This window comes from Myotis nattereri, assembly GCF_964212035.1.
Source record: "Myotis nattereri genome assembly, chromosome: 21".
Taxonomy (NCBI): domain Eukaryota; kingdom Metazoa; phylum Chordata; class Mammalia; order Chiroptera; family Vespertilionidae; genus Myotis; species Myotis nattereri.
The window spans coordinates 726,435-741,763 of NC_138097.1; the positions used below are offsets into that span (position 1 = coordinate 726,435).

General features: G+C 65.5%; 1 protein-coding gene across 1 annotated transcript in view; it reads right to left on the reverse strand.

Moving 5' to 3' along the window:
- Positions 1–356: 356 nt before the first annotated feature.
- The window catches only part of ADAMTS7 (ADAM metallopeptidase with thrombospondin type 1 motif 7), a gene marked incomplete at its 5' end in the record, with an annotated part of 39,943 nt that continues 24,970 nt past the window's right edge, over positions 357–15,329 (reverse strand). The window contains 14 exons of the mRNA XM_081114784.1: positions 357–713; positions 2,607–2,775; positions 3,926–4,072; positions 4,183–4,356; positions 5,338–5,490; positions 6,155–7,225; positions 8,053–8,350; positions 8,656–8,782; positions 9,485–9,620; positions 9,896–10,140; positions 11,344–11,464; positions 12,634–12,770; positions 13,018–13,187; positions 14,240–14,385. Of these exons, the coding sequence (XP_080970910.1) occupies positions 604–713; positions 2,607–2,775; positions 3,926–4,072; positions 4,183–4,356; positions 5,338–5,490; positions 6,155–7,225; positions 8,053–8,350; positions 8,656–8,782; positions 9,485–9,620; positions 9,896–10,140; positions 11,344–11,464; positions 12,634–12,770; positions 13,018–13,187; positions 14,240–14,385 (3,204 nt within the window). The 3' untranslated portion in view covers positions 357–603. The remainder of the gene's footprint in view (positions 714–2,606; positions 2,776–3,925; positions 4,073–4,182; positions 4,357–5,337; positions 5,491–6,154; positions 7,226–8,052; positions 8,351–8,655; positions 8,783–9,484; positions 9,621–9,895; positions 10,141–11,343; positions 11,465–12,633; positions 12,771–13,017; positions 13,188–14,239; positions 14,386–15,329) is intronic.

Here is a 15,329-nt window from a genome sequence, read left to right on the forward strand (position 1 = left end):
CCCCCCCCCCCCCAGGCCATGACAACGTGGCATTTCAGCCCGGGCGGCGGCCGGCGTGGCTCAGGGGTCGAGCGTCGACCTAGGACCAGACACTCAGGGTTCGATTCCCGCTCAGGGCACAGGCCCGGGTTGTGGGCTCCATCCCCAGTGGGGGGCATGCAGGAGGCAGCCGATCCGTGATTCTCTCTCATCACGGATGTCTCTCTCTCTCTCCCTCTCCCTTCCTCTCTGAAATCAATAAAAAATATATATATATGTATATATATATATATTAAAAGGTGGGGGGGGGAGGGGGCAGAATTTCAGACCCGGAGGCCCCCTCCCGCCCCCCCGGAAGAAGCCAGGCAACACTTGGACACGGTAGATACTTGTTTATAGAATAATAATAATAATAATAACAATAACAAAATAATCACGTGTTACACAAACTGTTAGAATAAAAAAAGACACCTGTCTGAGGGGGTCCCCAGCCCGCGGGGGGGGGGGGGGTAGCACCATCGGGGCGCGAAGGGGGTTCGGGGGAGGTGGCACTGAGGTCCGTGCGGCTGTCAGTGGTCGGTCGGTCGGTCGGTCGGTCTGCCGGTCGCGGCGGCCGGGGGCGGCTCAGCCGTGGCAGGTGAGGCAGCACCGGGCGCGGATGCTGGGCAGCCGGCAGCGGCCGAGGAGGCGCAGCCTCTCGCAGGAGCCGAAGGGCAGCCGGTCCAGCTCGCAGCCTGGGGGGGGGGAGGGGGCAGGGGGTCAGGGGGGAATGAGGGGGCGAGGGGGCATGAGGGGGGCCGGGGGGGGGCCGGGGGTCAGGGCGCCCGCCTCTGCTCCCTGGAGCTAGTTTGGTTTTCTTTGTTTTGTCTTGAAGTATTGACTTTATTTTTATTTTATTTTATTTTATTTAATTTTTAATTTTTATTTTTACAGAGAGGAAGGGAGAGGGATAGAGAGAAACATCGATGAGAGAGAAACATCGATCAGCTGCCTCCTGCACACCCCCCCACTGGGGATGTGCCTGCAACCCAGGTCCATGCCCTTGACCGGAATCGAACCTGGGACCCTTCGGTCCGCAGGCCGACGCGCTACCCACTGAGCCACACCGGCCGGGGCCCTGGTGCTATTTGGGGAAGCAGGCCCCTGACCTCTGACCCCGCCCAGTGCCACTGACAGCCCTCGGCTGCCACCCCGGCCGGTGCGTCTGCAGACGGGCGTCCGGTTCCTGCCTCTTAACAGGGGGGCGGGGAGGGGGGTCCCCGCCTTTGTCGGTGGCCCCGCCTCCACGCCGGCAGCTGCCTCCGGGGGTGACCTCACGCCCTCATGTCGGGCCAGGCAGCCCCAGGAGTCACCCCCAATCCTGGGGACGGCGGTGCCAGCATCCGGGTCACCCGCTCCCCCATCCCCACCCCCACCCTCCCCCCCCCACCCCCGGTGGCTGCAGCCCGGAAACTCCCTTGTTGGGGCAGCTCCTGGCTCGGCCGCCTGACCTCCCTCCAAAGCCAGAACCGCCCTGGCCGGTGTGGCTCAGTGGATAGAGCCCCCACCCGCGGACCGAAGGATCCCGGGTTCGATCCCCGGTCAGGGCACAGGCCCGGGGTTGCGGGCTCATCCCCAGTGGGGGGCGTGCAGGAGGCAGCTGATCCATGATTCTCTCTCATCATGGATGTTTCTGTCTCTCTATCTCTCTCTCTTTCTCGCTAAAATAAATAAAATATATATAAAGTTAAAAAAAAAATCAATGGGAAAATATCCTCGGGTGAGGATGAACAAAACAAAACTGCCCTGACCGGTGTGGCTCAGTGGATAGAGCGTCGGCCTGCGGACTGGAGGGTCCCGGGTTCGATTCCGGTCAAGGGCATGGACCTGGGTTGCGGGCACATCCCCAGTGGGGGGTGTCCAGGAGGCAGCTGATCGATGTTTCTCTCTCATCGATGTTTCTAACTCTCTATCTCTCTCCCTTCTTCTCTGTAAAAAATCAATAAAATATATTTTAAAAAAAACAAAAACAAACAAAAAAACCCCACAAAGACAGAGCCTCATGGGTAGCTTGTCCTTCCTTCCAGCCCCAAGGCCTCCGTTCCCGCCCTCCCCCCTCGTGGCCCTGGGACCCGCGTGAGGGGCCGGGAGCAGCAGGGACCCAGGGTGCCCTGAAGGCAGGTGCCTGGCGTCAGGGTGAGGGCGGGGTGAGGGTGGGGTGTGTGGGGGCACATGGGCATGCGTGTGCACACACTCACATATGTGTGCGTGCGTGTGGGCACATGGGCGTGTGCGTGTGCATGTGTGTGAGCGCGTGTGCCTGGGTGAGTCCCAAACCTCCCCCGGCCCAGGCCCGTCCTCCCGGAGGACCCAGGGGGCCCGGAAGCTGGGAGTGTGGGGGCCCCTGGGCGGGAGGCGTGGGGCTGGGGGCTCAGCTGGGTCCGGCCTCTGGTCTCGGGGGCGTCCCGGTCTCACTCTGCGACCCGGGGGAGCAAGAGGTCGCCCACGGTCACAGCAGCATGGGGTGCGGCCGCTGCCCGACCCCCCCGTCCAGCCCGGCTTCCCCAGGGCCCCCTGTCAGCCTGCCCTGGGGGTGCCACAGGGCGATCCCCCCACCCGCCCCGTCCTCCCGAGGCCGGGACACTCACCCCGCTGCTGCTGCTCGGAGATCTCGCAGTCCCGGGTGCCGCAGGGGCGGGCGCTGTCGGGCCAGGGCTCGTGGCCGCACTGCTGGTTGTCCTCCTCGGGCAGCCCCAGGTGGGTGTTCACGCAGCGGATCACCCGGCGCTGCACCCCTCCCCCGCAGGGGGCCGAGCACTGGGGAGGGGTCAGGGGCCGACCGTCACCCCAGCCTCACCCCAGCCTCACCCCAGCCTCACCCCCAGCCTCACCCCAGCCTCACCCCCAGCCTCACCCCAGCCTCACCCCCAGCCTCACCCCAGCCTCACCCCCAGCCTCACCCCCAGCCTCACCCCAGCCTCACCCCCAGCCTCACCCCAGCCTCACCCCAGCCTCACCCCCAGCCTCACCCCAGCCTCCCCCCTAGCCTCGGGCGGGCCCACAGCCTCACCCCCAGCCTCACCCCAGCCTCCCCCCCAGCCTCACCCCCAGCCTCCCCCCAGCCTCCCCCCCAGCCTCGGGCGGCCCGCAGCCTCCCCCTGCTCCCCGCCCCGCCCCTCAGGTCGCCTGGGGAGGGGACCCGCCTGGCGGAGGCCGGGGCAGCCAAGGGCAGTGACGGGGGAGGCGCCTCCCTGGCCAGGCTCTGTCCTTCCCGGCTGGGGTCTGACGTTGTCATCAACTTTGTTTCTTAATGTTTTTTGTTTGTTTGTTTGTTTTTTAGTGTATTTTTATCGATTTCAGAGAGGAAAGGAGAGGGAGAGAGAGACACATCACTGATGCCTGGCTGGTGTGGCTCAGTGGCTGGGTATCATCCTAGGAACCAGAAGGTCACGGGTTCGATTCCTGGTCAGGGCACAGGCCCGGGTTGCGGGCTCCATCCCCAGTGGGGGGCGTGCAGGAGGCAGGCGATCCATGATTCTCTCTCATCATGGATGTTTCTCTCTCTCTCTCCCTCCCCCTTCCTCTCTGACATCAATAAAACATATATTACAACAGAAAAAAAAAGAAACATCAGTAATAATCCTCACGCAAGGATATCTTTCCATTGATTTTTAGGGCGAGTGGAAGGGAGAGGGAGAGGCAGAGAGACACCTCGATGGGTTGCCTCCCGCACGCGCCCCGACCAGGGCCGGGGAACCTGCAACCCAGGCAGCTGCCCTTGACTGGAATCGAACCCAGGACCCTTCCGTCTGCAAGCCCAGACCCTATCGACAGAGCCACACCGGCCAGCCTGCCCTGGACTCTGCACTGCTGCTCCCACCCCCACCCCACCCCTGGGCCCCCCTCTCCTCCCCGCCCCCCATGTCTGCAGGGCCCCCACGGGGAGCCAGCCTTCGGTCCCCCTCACCTCGCCCCAGGGCCCCACGGCCCACTTGGTGCAGGGGTGCGTGTTGCAGGGCCGCGTGGCGTTGGGCCTCAGCGCCTCGGGGCACAGGCCGGGCTCGGGGCAGGTCACCAGGCGATGCTGCTCGCCCCCTCCGCAGGCCTCCGAGCACTGGGGCGGGCGGGGGGCAGGCAGGGGGTCAGGGCAGGGGCAGGGGAGGCCGGGAGCCCCCCATCACCCCCTCCCCTCCCCACCCCGCTCCCCCCAGACCCCGCACTCACCTCCCTCCAGGAGGAGGTGTACCAGCTCAGGCAGCGCTGCATCCCACAGGCCTGGCGGGCGGGCGGCTGGGCGGGCCCCGGCCAGCAGTGGAAGGGCCGCAGCGGCCGGAGGTCCCGTGCATCCACGCACTGCACGTCCCGCACCGAGAACCCCCCGCCACAGCTGCGGGAGCACTGGGGGGGGGGGGAGGGCAGGCATGTGACGGGGCGCAGGTGCACCCACACCTCCCCTGCCAGGGCCTGTCTGTCCCCCAAGGCCCAGGGGGAGGCGGGCAGGACAGCCTGGTGGGGGGGTGGGGGGGCTGCCCCGGGAGGAGCCGGAGGGAGAACGCAGAGTGGGTGAGCCCTGGCCGGTGTGTGTCTTCTTGGTTAATATATTCCTACTAGAGGCCCGGTGCACGAAATTCGTGCATTCGCGGGGGGGGGGGGGTCCCTCAGCCTGGCCTGCGCCCCTCGCAGTCCGGGAGCCCTCGGAGGGGTGTCGGGCGGGGGGGGAGTGGGCCTAAGTCGGCAGCCAGACATCCTGAGGGTCCTGGGGAGGCCGGAGGCTCCCACCACCGCGGCTGCACTCGCCGGAGCCCGGCTTCTGGCGCACTGACTGCCAGGGGTCAGCTCCTGCGTCGAGCGTCTGCCCCCTGGTGGTCAGTGTGCGTCATAGCGACTGGTCGTTCTGCTGTTCAGTCGATTTGCATATTAGCCTTTTATTATATCGGATGCCCTGAGCGGGAATCGAACCCTGACCTCCTGGTTCCTAGGTCCACACTCAACCGCCGAGCCAGGTCAGCCAGGCGCCCTGGCCGGTGTGGCTCAGTGGATAGAGTGTCTGCCGGCAGACCGAATGATTCCGGGTTCGATTCCCGGTCAAGGGCACAGGCCCGGGTTGGGGGCTCCATCCCCAGTGGGGGGCGTGCAGGAGGCAGCCGACCCATGATGCTCTCTCCTCAAGGATGCTTCTCTCTCTCCCTCTCCCCCTCTCTTCCTCTGAAATCAAGATATTTAAAATAAAATTTTTAAAAAAGCAGACTTGGTGAGAGTGAGACCCCAAGGGGCGTGGGGAGCACGAGAAAAGGGCGCAGGCGGGGGGAGGGGATGGTCACTCCCCCCAAAAGCTGCAGGGAATAACCGAGTGACCCCCACCCCCGCCTCCCCACGCACCTTACTCCAGTTGCCCGCGTGCCAGGTGGCGCAGGGACGCAGGTGGCAGCGGCGGGCGGGCTGCGGGCGGCCCTCGGGCGCACAGTCCTCCTCGCGGCCGGAGCTGCAGCGCACGAGCCTCCAGGAGGCACCCAGGCCGCAGGTGGTGGAGCACTGGGCGGGGGGGGGGGCGGGGGGTCGGGGCGTGAGGGCGGGGGCCCCAGGAGCCCCACATCCGGCCGCCCATCGGGGAGCAGGGGTGAGTGTGTGTGTGTGTGTGTGTGTGTGTGTCTGCGCTCCCAGGGCGTCAGTTTTCCCATCTGCAAAATGGGCTCCTCCGCCCACCTCCCCAGGGGCTGGCGAGGATGAGACGTCCCTGCTCGGAGGGGACCCAGGGGAGGGGACCCCGCTGTCCAGACGGAACCAGCTGGGGAGGAGGTCTGGGTGCCTCGCTGGGCCTCCGTCGGTCCCGCCCCACCTCTACCCCCACCCCACCCCCACCCCCACATGAGGGACCTGAACAGAAGCTTCCTCCTCCTGCAGGGACAATCTGGGGTCTGGGGGGGAAGGCAGGGGGGGTTCCATGCCTCTTGGATCCCTACAGGCCCCGAGAGCAGATACAGCCGGAGAAGAGAGCCTGGGGGGCCCTGCTAATGGGAGGCTGCCCCACCCGCAGCTGCTGGGAGTGAGCTCCCCGTCCCCGGGGGCATTCAAGTCTGAGGGAGAAGAACACTCCGGCCGCCCCTCATCAGTGGCCTCCAGACCCCCTCGGCCTACCCCCCACCCACCGCTCAGCAGGGAAACTGAGGCACGGGGGTCGCGACCCCCCGACACTTGCCTGGCTCCAGTCTCCCACTTCCCAGCTGGCATTCCTGGTCGGCGGGGGGCCCACGGGGCCTCTGCTGCTGTCGGAGGGGCTGTCCCCCGCCGGGCTCAGGGGGGTGGCCCCAGGCTCTCGGTCCGCGGGCACCGCTGGGGTCTGCAGGTCCCGTGGGGCCGGGCCGGGCTGAGCGCCAGGCAGAGAGGCCGGGGGAGGAGCACCCCCCACGGGGGGCCACAGCTCCTCGGAGTCAGGCCGTGGCGAGGGGTGGGTGGAGGACAAAGGGGGTGACTCGGGGATCCCCGGCAGGGGCAGGCCTGGGGGCCCTAGGGCGCCGTCCTCGTCCTCTGGGACCTCGTTGGTGCTCTCCCACCGCGGCCGGGGCGGCCGGCTGGGGGCCGGGGACTCCTGGTGGCCCCCAGGGGTGGCAGGCGTGGCGCCCACAGAAGCGGGGGGCCAGGGTGAGCTGGGGAGCCCCGGGGCCGGGGTCCCCGTGGGGGCATCGCCCTCGGGTAAGAAGTTGAGCAGGGGGTCCCAGGGCGTCTGGCCTGAAAGCGAGGGCAGGTGGGGGCCGGCCGGGCTGGGCCCGGGGGCGGGGGGCGGCGGGGGGGGCTCGGCGGGGCCGCCCCGGGGTGGGGGGGAGGAAGTTCGGTCCCCCGGGCCCACGGGGTCCAGGCCCGGCTCCTCGTCCTCATCCTGGGACAGGTCCTCGTGGAACCGGATGAAGTTGTAGTCGTAGTAAAAGTCGTCGACCAGCGCGGGCCCCGGCGGGCCCAGCCCCGGCCCGTCCTCCCCGATGGCGTTGTCCTGGCCGGCGGGCCCCGCGGGCGGCGGCGGGGGCGCAGGCGGGCGGAGGGCCGGGGAGCGGGGCCCGGAGTCCACCTCGTTGTCCAGCTCCCGGCCGAGGAAGCCGCTGCCGCCGCCGCCGCCGGAGCCGTCGGGGTCCGGGACGTCCAGCGTCTGCAGGCAGGGCCGCAGGAGGCACGGCGCCTGGCTGGGCGGCCGCTGGGCCTCGTCGCAGGGGACGCCGGTGTCCCGGGTGCAGGCGACGGCCCGCTGCTGCGTGCCCGGCCCGCAGGTCGCGGAGCACTGCGGGGAGGACGGCCAGGGTGGGGATGCGGCCGGCTGGGCACTCACCGCCGGCCCCAGAGCCCCCTCCCGCCCCGTCCAGCCCCGTCCAGCCCCGTCCAGCCCCACACGCGCCTGGTGACAGAGGCGCCCGCCAGGGCAACCCAGTCCCCCCGGTTCGGGGACGAGCTGGACCTGGAATGCCCAGCCCCCCTCCCACCGGGGTGCCTGGCAGCCAGCGGTTCCCTGCAGCCCAAGCCCAAGAGGGGAGCCGCCCGGCCGGCGTGGCTCAGTGGTGAGCGTCAGCCTAGGAACCAGGAGGTCAGGGTTCAATTCCCGGTCAGGGCACAGGCCCGGGAGGCGGGCTCCATCCCCAGTGGGGGGCGTGCAGGAGGCAGCCGATCCGTGATGCCCTCTCATCAAGGATGTCTCTAAAGGGCGTCCCAAAATTCACGCAAGATTTGAGGTTTGTGTGAGCATTAACAACAACAACAAAAAATAAATAAAAGCCTGATTTGACTTGGTTGATTGAATCAGATTCTCATATCTGTTGCCCTTGGATGCCAATCCCTTCCATTGGATCAGCATCACCAAGTACCAATGATGGCCCAGGAGCAGGGACAAGGAAGACCCATGGAGACCGCGGCGTTGCGTCTGTGCCAGCAAAGCCGGGGAGGCCAGGGACCCGATGTGCTGTTCCGTACATAACCCTAGACTGTCTACTTTACGAATCAATAAAAAATTTACAATTTTAAATTATAAACCCGTGTTTTCCATCAAAATTACTTCTTGCGTGAATTTTGGGACACCCTTTACCCCCCCCCCCCCCCTCTCTCCCTTCCCCATTCCTCTCCGACATCAATAAAACATAGATTTAAAAAAAAAAAAAAAAAGGGCGGAGCTGGGGGCAGGCCCCTCCATCCGACGCTCACCTCCATCCACTGCCCGAAGGCCCACCTGGCCGGGCAGGGCACGTGGTCATTGCAGGGGTTTACGGCCGGAGGCCGGGGCCGGTGCCGGCAGTCCGAGGGCGTCAGGGCCATGAAGGAGCCCAGCCCCAGGCTGCGGAGGCAGTAGACGGTCCGCCGGGCGACGCCCCCGGGCCCGCAGGATCTGGAGCAAGGGTGCCACCGATCGGCCCACCACCTGGGGGGACACGGAGGCATCAGCACAGCTGTGGCCGGTTACCCCTCCTTTCCCCCCCCCCAGGCATGCGGGGTCTCGGAGGCCTCAACCCAGGGGTCGTGTCCCCCCCGAGCTCCAAGCCCAGGTCAGCCCGCGCCCCCCCCCAAGGCCCAGGGGCAGTGCAGGGACCCTTCACCAGGCCACCCTCACCCCCAGGGACCCAAACCACGTGAGCAGGAGTGGCCGGGGGCTGGGCTGCAGCTGGAGAGAGAGGCTCAGAGCCTCTTGGGGGGGGTCAGAAGTTTGGGGGGGTCAGGGGGGCTCACATGGCGGGGCAGGGCTCCTGGCTGCATATCCTCTGGCGGTCCTCGGGCGGGCCCAGGAATTCACAGTATCTGCTGTCCACAGTCCCGTGCAGCCGTTCGGTGCAGTGCACGGTCTGCTTCTGTATGCCTGGGGTGCAGGGGTGAGGGGTGAGGCCCGGGGCTCAGTGCCCCCCACCTCCAGATGTGGCCATGCCCACTCTGCTCAGAGCTCCCCAGAGCAAGGTCCCCCCGGACCCCAGCCGGGGAGGAGCAGAGAGTGGAGGTTCCGTGGGTTAGGGCCTCCTAGTTGGAGGCCACGGGCAGCTCATGGGGGCCACTCTGAACCTCAGAGTCTTCATCTGTCAATGAGAGGAACCAGAACAGCTCCCCAGCCCGGCCGGCGCGGCTCAGTGGATGAGCGTCAACCTAGGAACCAGGAGGTCACGGTTCGATTCCGGGTCAGGGCACACGCCCGGGTTGCAGACCCGATCCCCAATAGAGGGGCGTGCAGGAGGCAGCCAGTCCATGGTTCTCTTATTATTGATGTCTCTCTCTCTCTCTCTCTCTCCCTCTCCCTCTCCCTTCCTCTCTGAAATCAATAAAATTATATTAAATAACAGCTACCTCGAAGCTTGGGTCTGAGGATGACATGTGCACAAAGCCAGAGCCCCACGGGGGCTCCACGGGGTGGCCGGCCGCTGCTAGCGTGCAAGCTACCCAGGGACCGGTGAGCAGGGCCCATTTTACAGATGGGGAGAGTGAGGCTCAGAGCAGCAAAACCCCAGGCTCCATGAGCTGGCTGGAGGCCGAGGCCGGCATCCCCGCCCAGGGACCCGGCCCGCCCCCTCACCTCTGCCGCAGGTGACCGGGCACTCGGTCCAGGCCCCATAGGCCCAGGAGAACTCGGACGCCACGCCCGGAGGGCTCGCTTCCTGGTGGATGGTGTACTCGTAGTACAACCCGGGGTTGTTCTCATAGAACAGCATCTGGGAGGCGGGGGGGCGAGGGGGCGTGAGCTTGCAGCCTCCTCTCCCCCCAACCAGCTCCCCCTGGGACCCAGGGCCACTTTAGAGATGGGGAAACTGAGGCAGGGTGCCCCCCCCCGCCCCCCCCCCCACATACACACATAGGACAGCCAGGCCAGAGCCAGGCTCTGGGACTGCCCCCAGGCCTTCTCCTGCCCTAGGGCCAGGGTCCCTTGGATCGGCCTCTACCCGGCCCGGGGTAGGGGGGGAGGGGGCAGGGGGGGGGGGGCAGGCACCTGGATCCAGATGGACTCATTGGTGGGGCCCGGAGACGTGAGCTTCTCCAAGTTGCCGTCGCGCTCGTAGGTGAACGTGGTGCCTGCGATCTGGTAGTCGCCAACGTACTGAATCTTCAAGCCTCCGTTGAGGTAGTACTTCCCCGGGTCCCCGCCCCGAAGGGCCAGGAAGTTGGTGGACTCGGCCACCTCCTTGATGAGGATTTCACGGGCGCCGGCCGGGATCTGCCCCACGTCCACGTACCCTGGTGGTCAGGGTGGTGCCCGGGTCAGCAGCTGGCTGCCCCCGCCTCCTCCCTCCCCTCTCTTCCCGGCCGGCCCCGCCACTGGCTTAAGATTCTGAGCGGTATGCCCGGCCGGCGTGGCTCCGTGGCTGAGCGTCGACCGAGGCACCAGGAGGCCACAGTTCGATTCCCCGTCAGGGCCCGGGCCCGGGTGGCGGGCTCCATTGATCCCCAGCGTGGGGCGTGCAGGAGGCAGCCGGTACATGATTCTCCCTCATCATGGATGTTTCTCTCTCTCTCTCTCTCTCTCTCTCTCTCTTTCCCTCTTCCTTCCTCTCTGAAAGCAATAAAAATATATTTGAAAAGTAAACGGTGAAGATAAATAAATAAGCAAACACCACGGGGCCCCAGGGACACCCCCCTCCCTCCTCACGGGCTCTCCCTTCCCGGTGTCCATCCTGCTCCTGTGATTGCCCCGAGCACTACCCACGGGTCACAGCCCCGCGCCGTGGGCACCGCGGGGACCCCCGTGTCACAGGCGGGGATGCGAGGCACCGATCGGTGAAGCGTGGTGAAGGGTTCTCCTGGGCTGTGCACCGGGTCTGAGTGATGCCGGCCATGCTGGGCAGCTTTGCTGGGAGGCGACCTAACCCTGCCTCCCTCGCAGGCCCTGACCGGAGGCCGTCCTGCCTCCAAGCTGTGTGTGTGTGTGGCACAAGCTCTTTCCTTCCGGCGGTGATGCCTCTGCCACCTCCTACAGGCAGTCTTCCTGGATTTCCCCCAGGTCAGAGACCTCTTCCTCCCGTGCCCTCCCAGCCCTCTGGGCCTCCCTCCGCTGCATCTGTGAGGCTAAAAGGCCCTGTGACCCTATCAGGCTGTGAGCCCTTAACGGCCAGGTCCCCCGCGCTGGGAGGGGGGAAGTGGGGCTGCCGACACCCGGAGAGGAGGGAGACTCTGAAGCTTCCTGAGAAGGCAGTAACCCTCGGGAAGGCCTGAGAGCTCCCTGTAAGCCTGAGCCGCCCCGCCTGGGGTCCCTGGGGTCCCTGGGGTCCCTGGGGTCCCCAGGGAAGGAGGACGCCCTGGGGGACAGGTCACTGTGTCTGTGCCAAGTGTCCCATGGGCTTGGATCCTGGACCAAGCTCACAGCCAGGTGGAGACGGTGGGGGCCCAGGGGGGCCCAGGAAGGGCCCGGGGTCCCCCCACCACGGGGGGTGCCGCCCGTACCGTTGGGCCCATTTTCCTGGAACACCCAGCTCAGGGTGTGGCAGGTGGAGCCGTTGCCCCCGCACACGCCACAGCGGTCCTCCACGGCGCGGGAGTCGATCTGATAGTCGCAGCCCACGTTCTGCAAGACAGGGGGTGAGGGGGAGGCCCCGGGGCGGGGGCGTGGGCTGGGAGGACACCCCAGGCGACCCCCCCTGCCTCCCCAGATGTGAATAGACGGACCCCTGCTGTGAGGCTGGGTGGTGAGGCTGCAGGAGAGGAGCCATGGGGCAGGGAGTGGGGAAGGGAGGGGGGGCAGTGGGTGCTCAGGGCGGGCGGGAATCGGGGTCCCGGGCCCTGGGGTTCACACCCCCGGCGGCTCCGCCTCGGAGCCCAGGCCTCAGGCCTCAGTGGCTTCACCTCCCAGAAGCAGGAGAAAGACAGTGGCTGGGTCCCAATGGGGTGCGAACGTGGGTGGGGGGAGGAGCCTGGGGGGGCGAGGGGGCCGGGAAGCGGGGGGGGGGCCTTTGCAGAGAGGTGACGGGGTGGGAGGGTTGAGGGGGGAGGGGGCATCCAACGGTGTCACCGGCAGAACCGGGAAACCGAAAAGCCTGCAGCTTGGAGAGGAGCTCAGAGGCTGCTGTGGGCGGGGCAGGCGGCGGAGACCCGCCCAGGGGGGCGTGGCTGGTAAAGGAGGTCGGCTCAGGGGCGGGGCCTGTGGTGGAGACCCGCCCATGGGCGTGGCTGAAAGGAGGTCCGCTCAGGGGTGGGGTCTATGGTGGAGACCTGCCCAGGGGCGTGGCTGGCAAAGGAGGTCGGCTCAGGGACGGGGCCTATGGTGGAGACCCTCCTAGGGGCGGGGTTACCTCTCATGGGGCGGGGCCTACAGTAATGACCCTCCTAGGGCGGGGTTATGGTGGGGACCCTCTCATGGGGCGGGGCCTACAGTAATGACCCTCCCAGGGGGCCGGGTCTATAGTAATGACCCTCCCAGGAGGCGGGGTCTATAGTAATGACCCTCCCAGGGGGCGGGGCCTACAGTGGAGACCCTCATGGGGGTGGGGCCTATAGTCGGGGACCCTCCCATGGGGCGGGGTCTAAAGTAAAGACCCTCCTATCGTGCGGGACCTACAGCGGAGACCCTATCAGGGGGCGGGGCCTACAGTAATGACCCTCCCAGAGGCGGGGCCTACAGTAATGACCCTCCCAGGGGCGGGGCCTACAGTAATGACCCTCCCAGGGGCGGGGCCTACAGTAATGACTCTGGGGGGGGGGCGCGCAGCGAGGGATGGCGACCCCCCGGGGGCACACCTGGCAGATGCCGTTGATGCAGACGTCTCGGTTGCCCCGGCGGCCCTCGTAGCAGGGCGTGCCGTCCAGCACGGCGTCCCGGAGCCTGTCGCTGAAGGACTCGCCCTCGGGCTTGCAGTGCAGCTCGCAGGGGGTCACTGGGGGCGCAAGTGCAGGAGCCGTGAGGGACCCCGGGCCAGGGTCTTGGGGGTCCCCAGGACGCCCCCCTCCACGACGCGCACGGATGGACGGACGGACGGATGCAGCTGGGGGGGGGGGGCGGCCGAGCAGCACAGACAGGCCGCCATCCGCCGGGGCGAGGGGAGCGCCCCGCTGGCCAGAGGGGAGCAGCCCGGGGCGCAGGCTCGGGGGGCGGGGCGCAGGCTCGGGGGCCGCGGGACTCACGGTCGGTCGGCTGGGGCTCCCACTTGTACCGCCGGCCCTTGTAGGGCGTGGAGTCAAAGCGGCCGCACTGGACGGCGCGGAAGGAGGGGCTGCCGGGGGCGCAGTTCTGCACGTTGCAGAGGCGCACGCGCTTCCGCTCGCCCACGCAGTACCTGCCCCTGTTCTTGGGCCTGTGGGGGAGCCGAGAGGGGGCTCAGCGCAGGCCAGCGAGTGCCCACGGCACCCCCCAAATGCACCCCCTAAATGCACCCCCCCAAGGTACCTGCCGCCCCCCTCTGCTGTGTGACCCCGGGCAAGTGTCCTGCCCTCTCTGGGCCGGCTTCCTCATCTATAAGATGGGGTCGGGGCCCTGGCGGGTTTGGCTCAGTGGTTAAGCGTCGGCCTGCGGGCCAAAGGGTCCCGGGTTCGATTCCCAGTCGGGGCACATGCTGGGGTTATGGGCTCGATCCCCAGTGGGGGGCGTGCAGGAGGCAGCCGATCTATGATTCTCTCTCATCATGGACGTTTCTCTCTTGCTCTCTCTCCCTCTCCCTTCCTCTCTGAAATCAATAAAAATGTATATATATATTTTTTTTAAAAGTTTAAAATGGGCGTGGCTGTTGAGACGCTGGGCACTAACCCCGCTCAGACAGGGGGCCGGGGTGAGGCAGGGGTACGGGCCACAGTCCCGGCCACACACCGGGCCTTGGGTGGGGCTGGCTCTGAACTCCACACACACACGCCCGTACCCCGGGTCATAGCGCGTGCCCCCTCCCAGCCGATCACCTCAGACCCACTCTGATGCCACCGAGCAGCTCCCACTTATGTGCCCCTGACCCCCCATCCACCAGGGGGTGGGGGGCGGGCACTGCTGGGACCCCATCATGCGGCTTCTCTGGAAATGGAGGCCCAGGGGAGGGGGGAGCAGGCTCTCACACAGGGGTGTGTGTGTAGGGGGACTTGAGTCCTGACCCAACTAAGGCCAGGGCCTAAGGGCCTGACCGCTGTCCGCTCCTGCCTCCCTCCGGCCGGCTGATGCGTCCTTCCAGTCCCCGGGCGTCAGTGTGCCCCTCCGTGCAATGGGCCAGCAGTGGGGAGGAAATGTCCACCAGGGACCCGAGGAAATGGGCTGGAAATTCTGGGTTTGGCCCCTGTTTGTGGGGACACTTCTGACAGCCGGGGACTGGGACAGAGCCGGGTCCCCTCCATCCCCCCAGCCCCAGGCCTGGGACCCCGCACTCACTCAGGCTCCGTGCACTGCCTCTCCGAGCCCTGCACGCCCGCTCCGCAGCTCCGCGAGCAGGTGGACCAGGCGCTCCAGCCCGACCAGCCGCCGTCCACCACCTCGGGCTGCACGTCCAATGGCACGCACTCCCCGCCCAGGCACCACTGCGGGGAGACCCGAGGTGAGGCCACCGCCCCAAGCCTGTCCCTCACGCTCCCCCTCGTGGGAAACAGGTGGGGGTGGGGAGGCCCGGAAAGGGACGGAGGAGAAGTACCCATCCAGCCCATGTGGCTCAGTGGTTGAGCATGGACCTAGGAACCAGGAGGTCACGGGTTCGATTCCCGGTCAGGGCACAGGCCCGGGTTGCGGGCTCGATCCCCAGTGTGGGGCGTACAGGGGGCAGCCGGTCCATGATTCTCTCTCCTCGTGGATGCTTCTCTCTCTCCCTCTCCCTTCCTCTCTGAAGTCAATTTTTAAAAAAGAAAAAAAGAATTTTATACTGACGGTCTATTTTAAAGCACATTCCCAGATAGCCAGTATGGCCTCTTACAGTATTTAAGATATAGCAAGGACATGGCTGATTTTTTTCTTTTTATAAAAAAATTGCACTAAATAAGTGGGTTTATTGGTTTTTTCTAATTGTATAATTTTTTAAATATATTTTATTGATTTTTTACAGAGAGGAAGGGAGAGAGATAGAGAGTTAGAAACATCGATGGGAGAGAAACATCGATCAGCTGCCTCCTGCACATCTCCTACTGGGGAAGTGCCCGCAACCCAGGTACATGCCCTTGACCGGAATCGAACCTGGGACCCTTCAGTCCACAGGCCGACGCTCTATCCACTGAGCCAAACCGGTTCCGGTTATAATTTAATTTAGTACAAAGTTTGTAAAATATCAGAGGATAAATATATATTGTTTCTACGACATAGTATGCATTTATATCTTTTTACTACAGTGATCTGTGACAGCGGAAGCTTCATGTTTTTTGGTTTGTTTGTTTTTTACTGAAATTGTAAAATATCCATCTTAAAAACTTCAACTATCCTAAAACTGTGTACAGGATATTCCTTTAGTGGTGGAATTAAAATGTACGGATATTTGCTT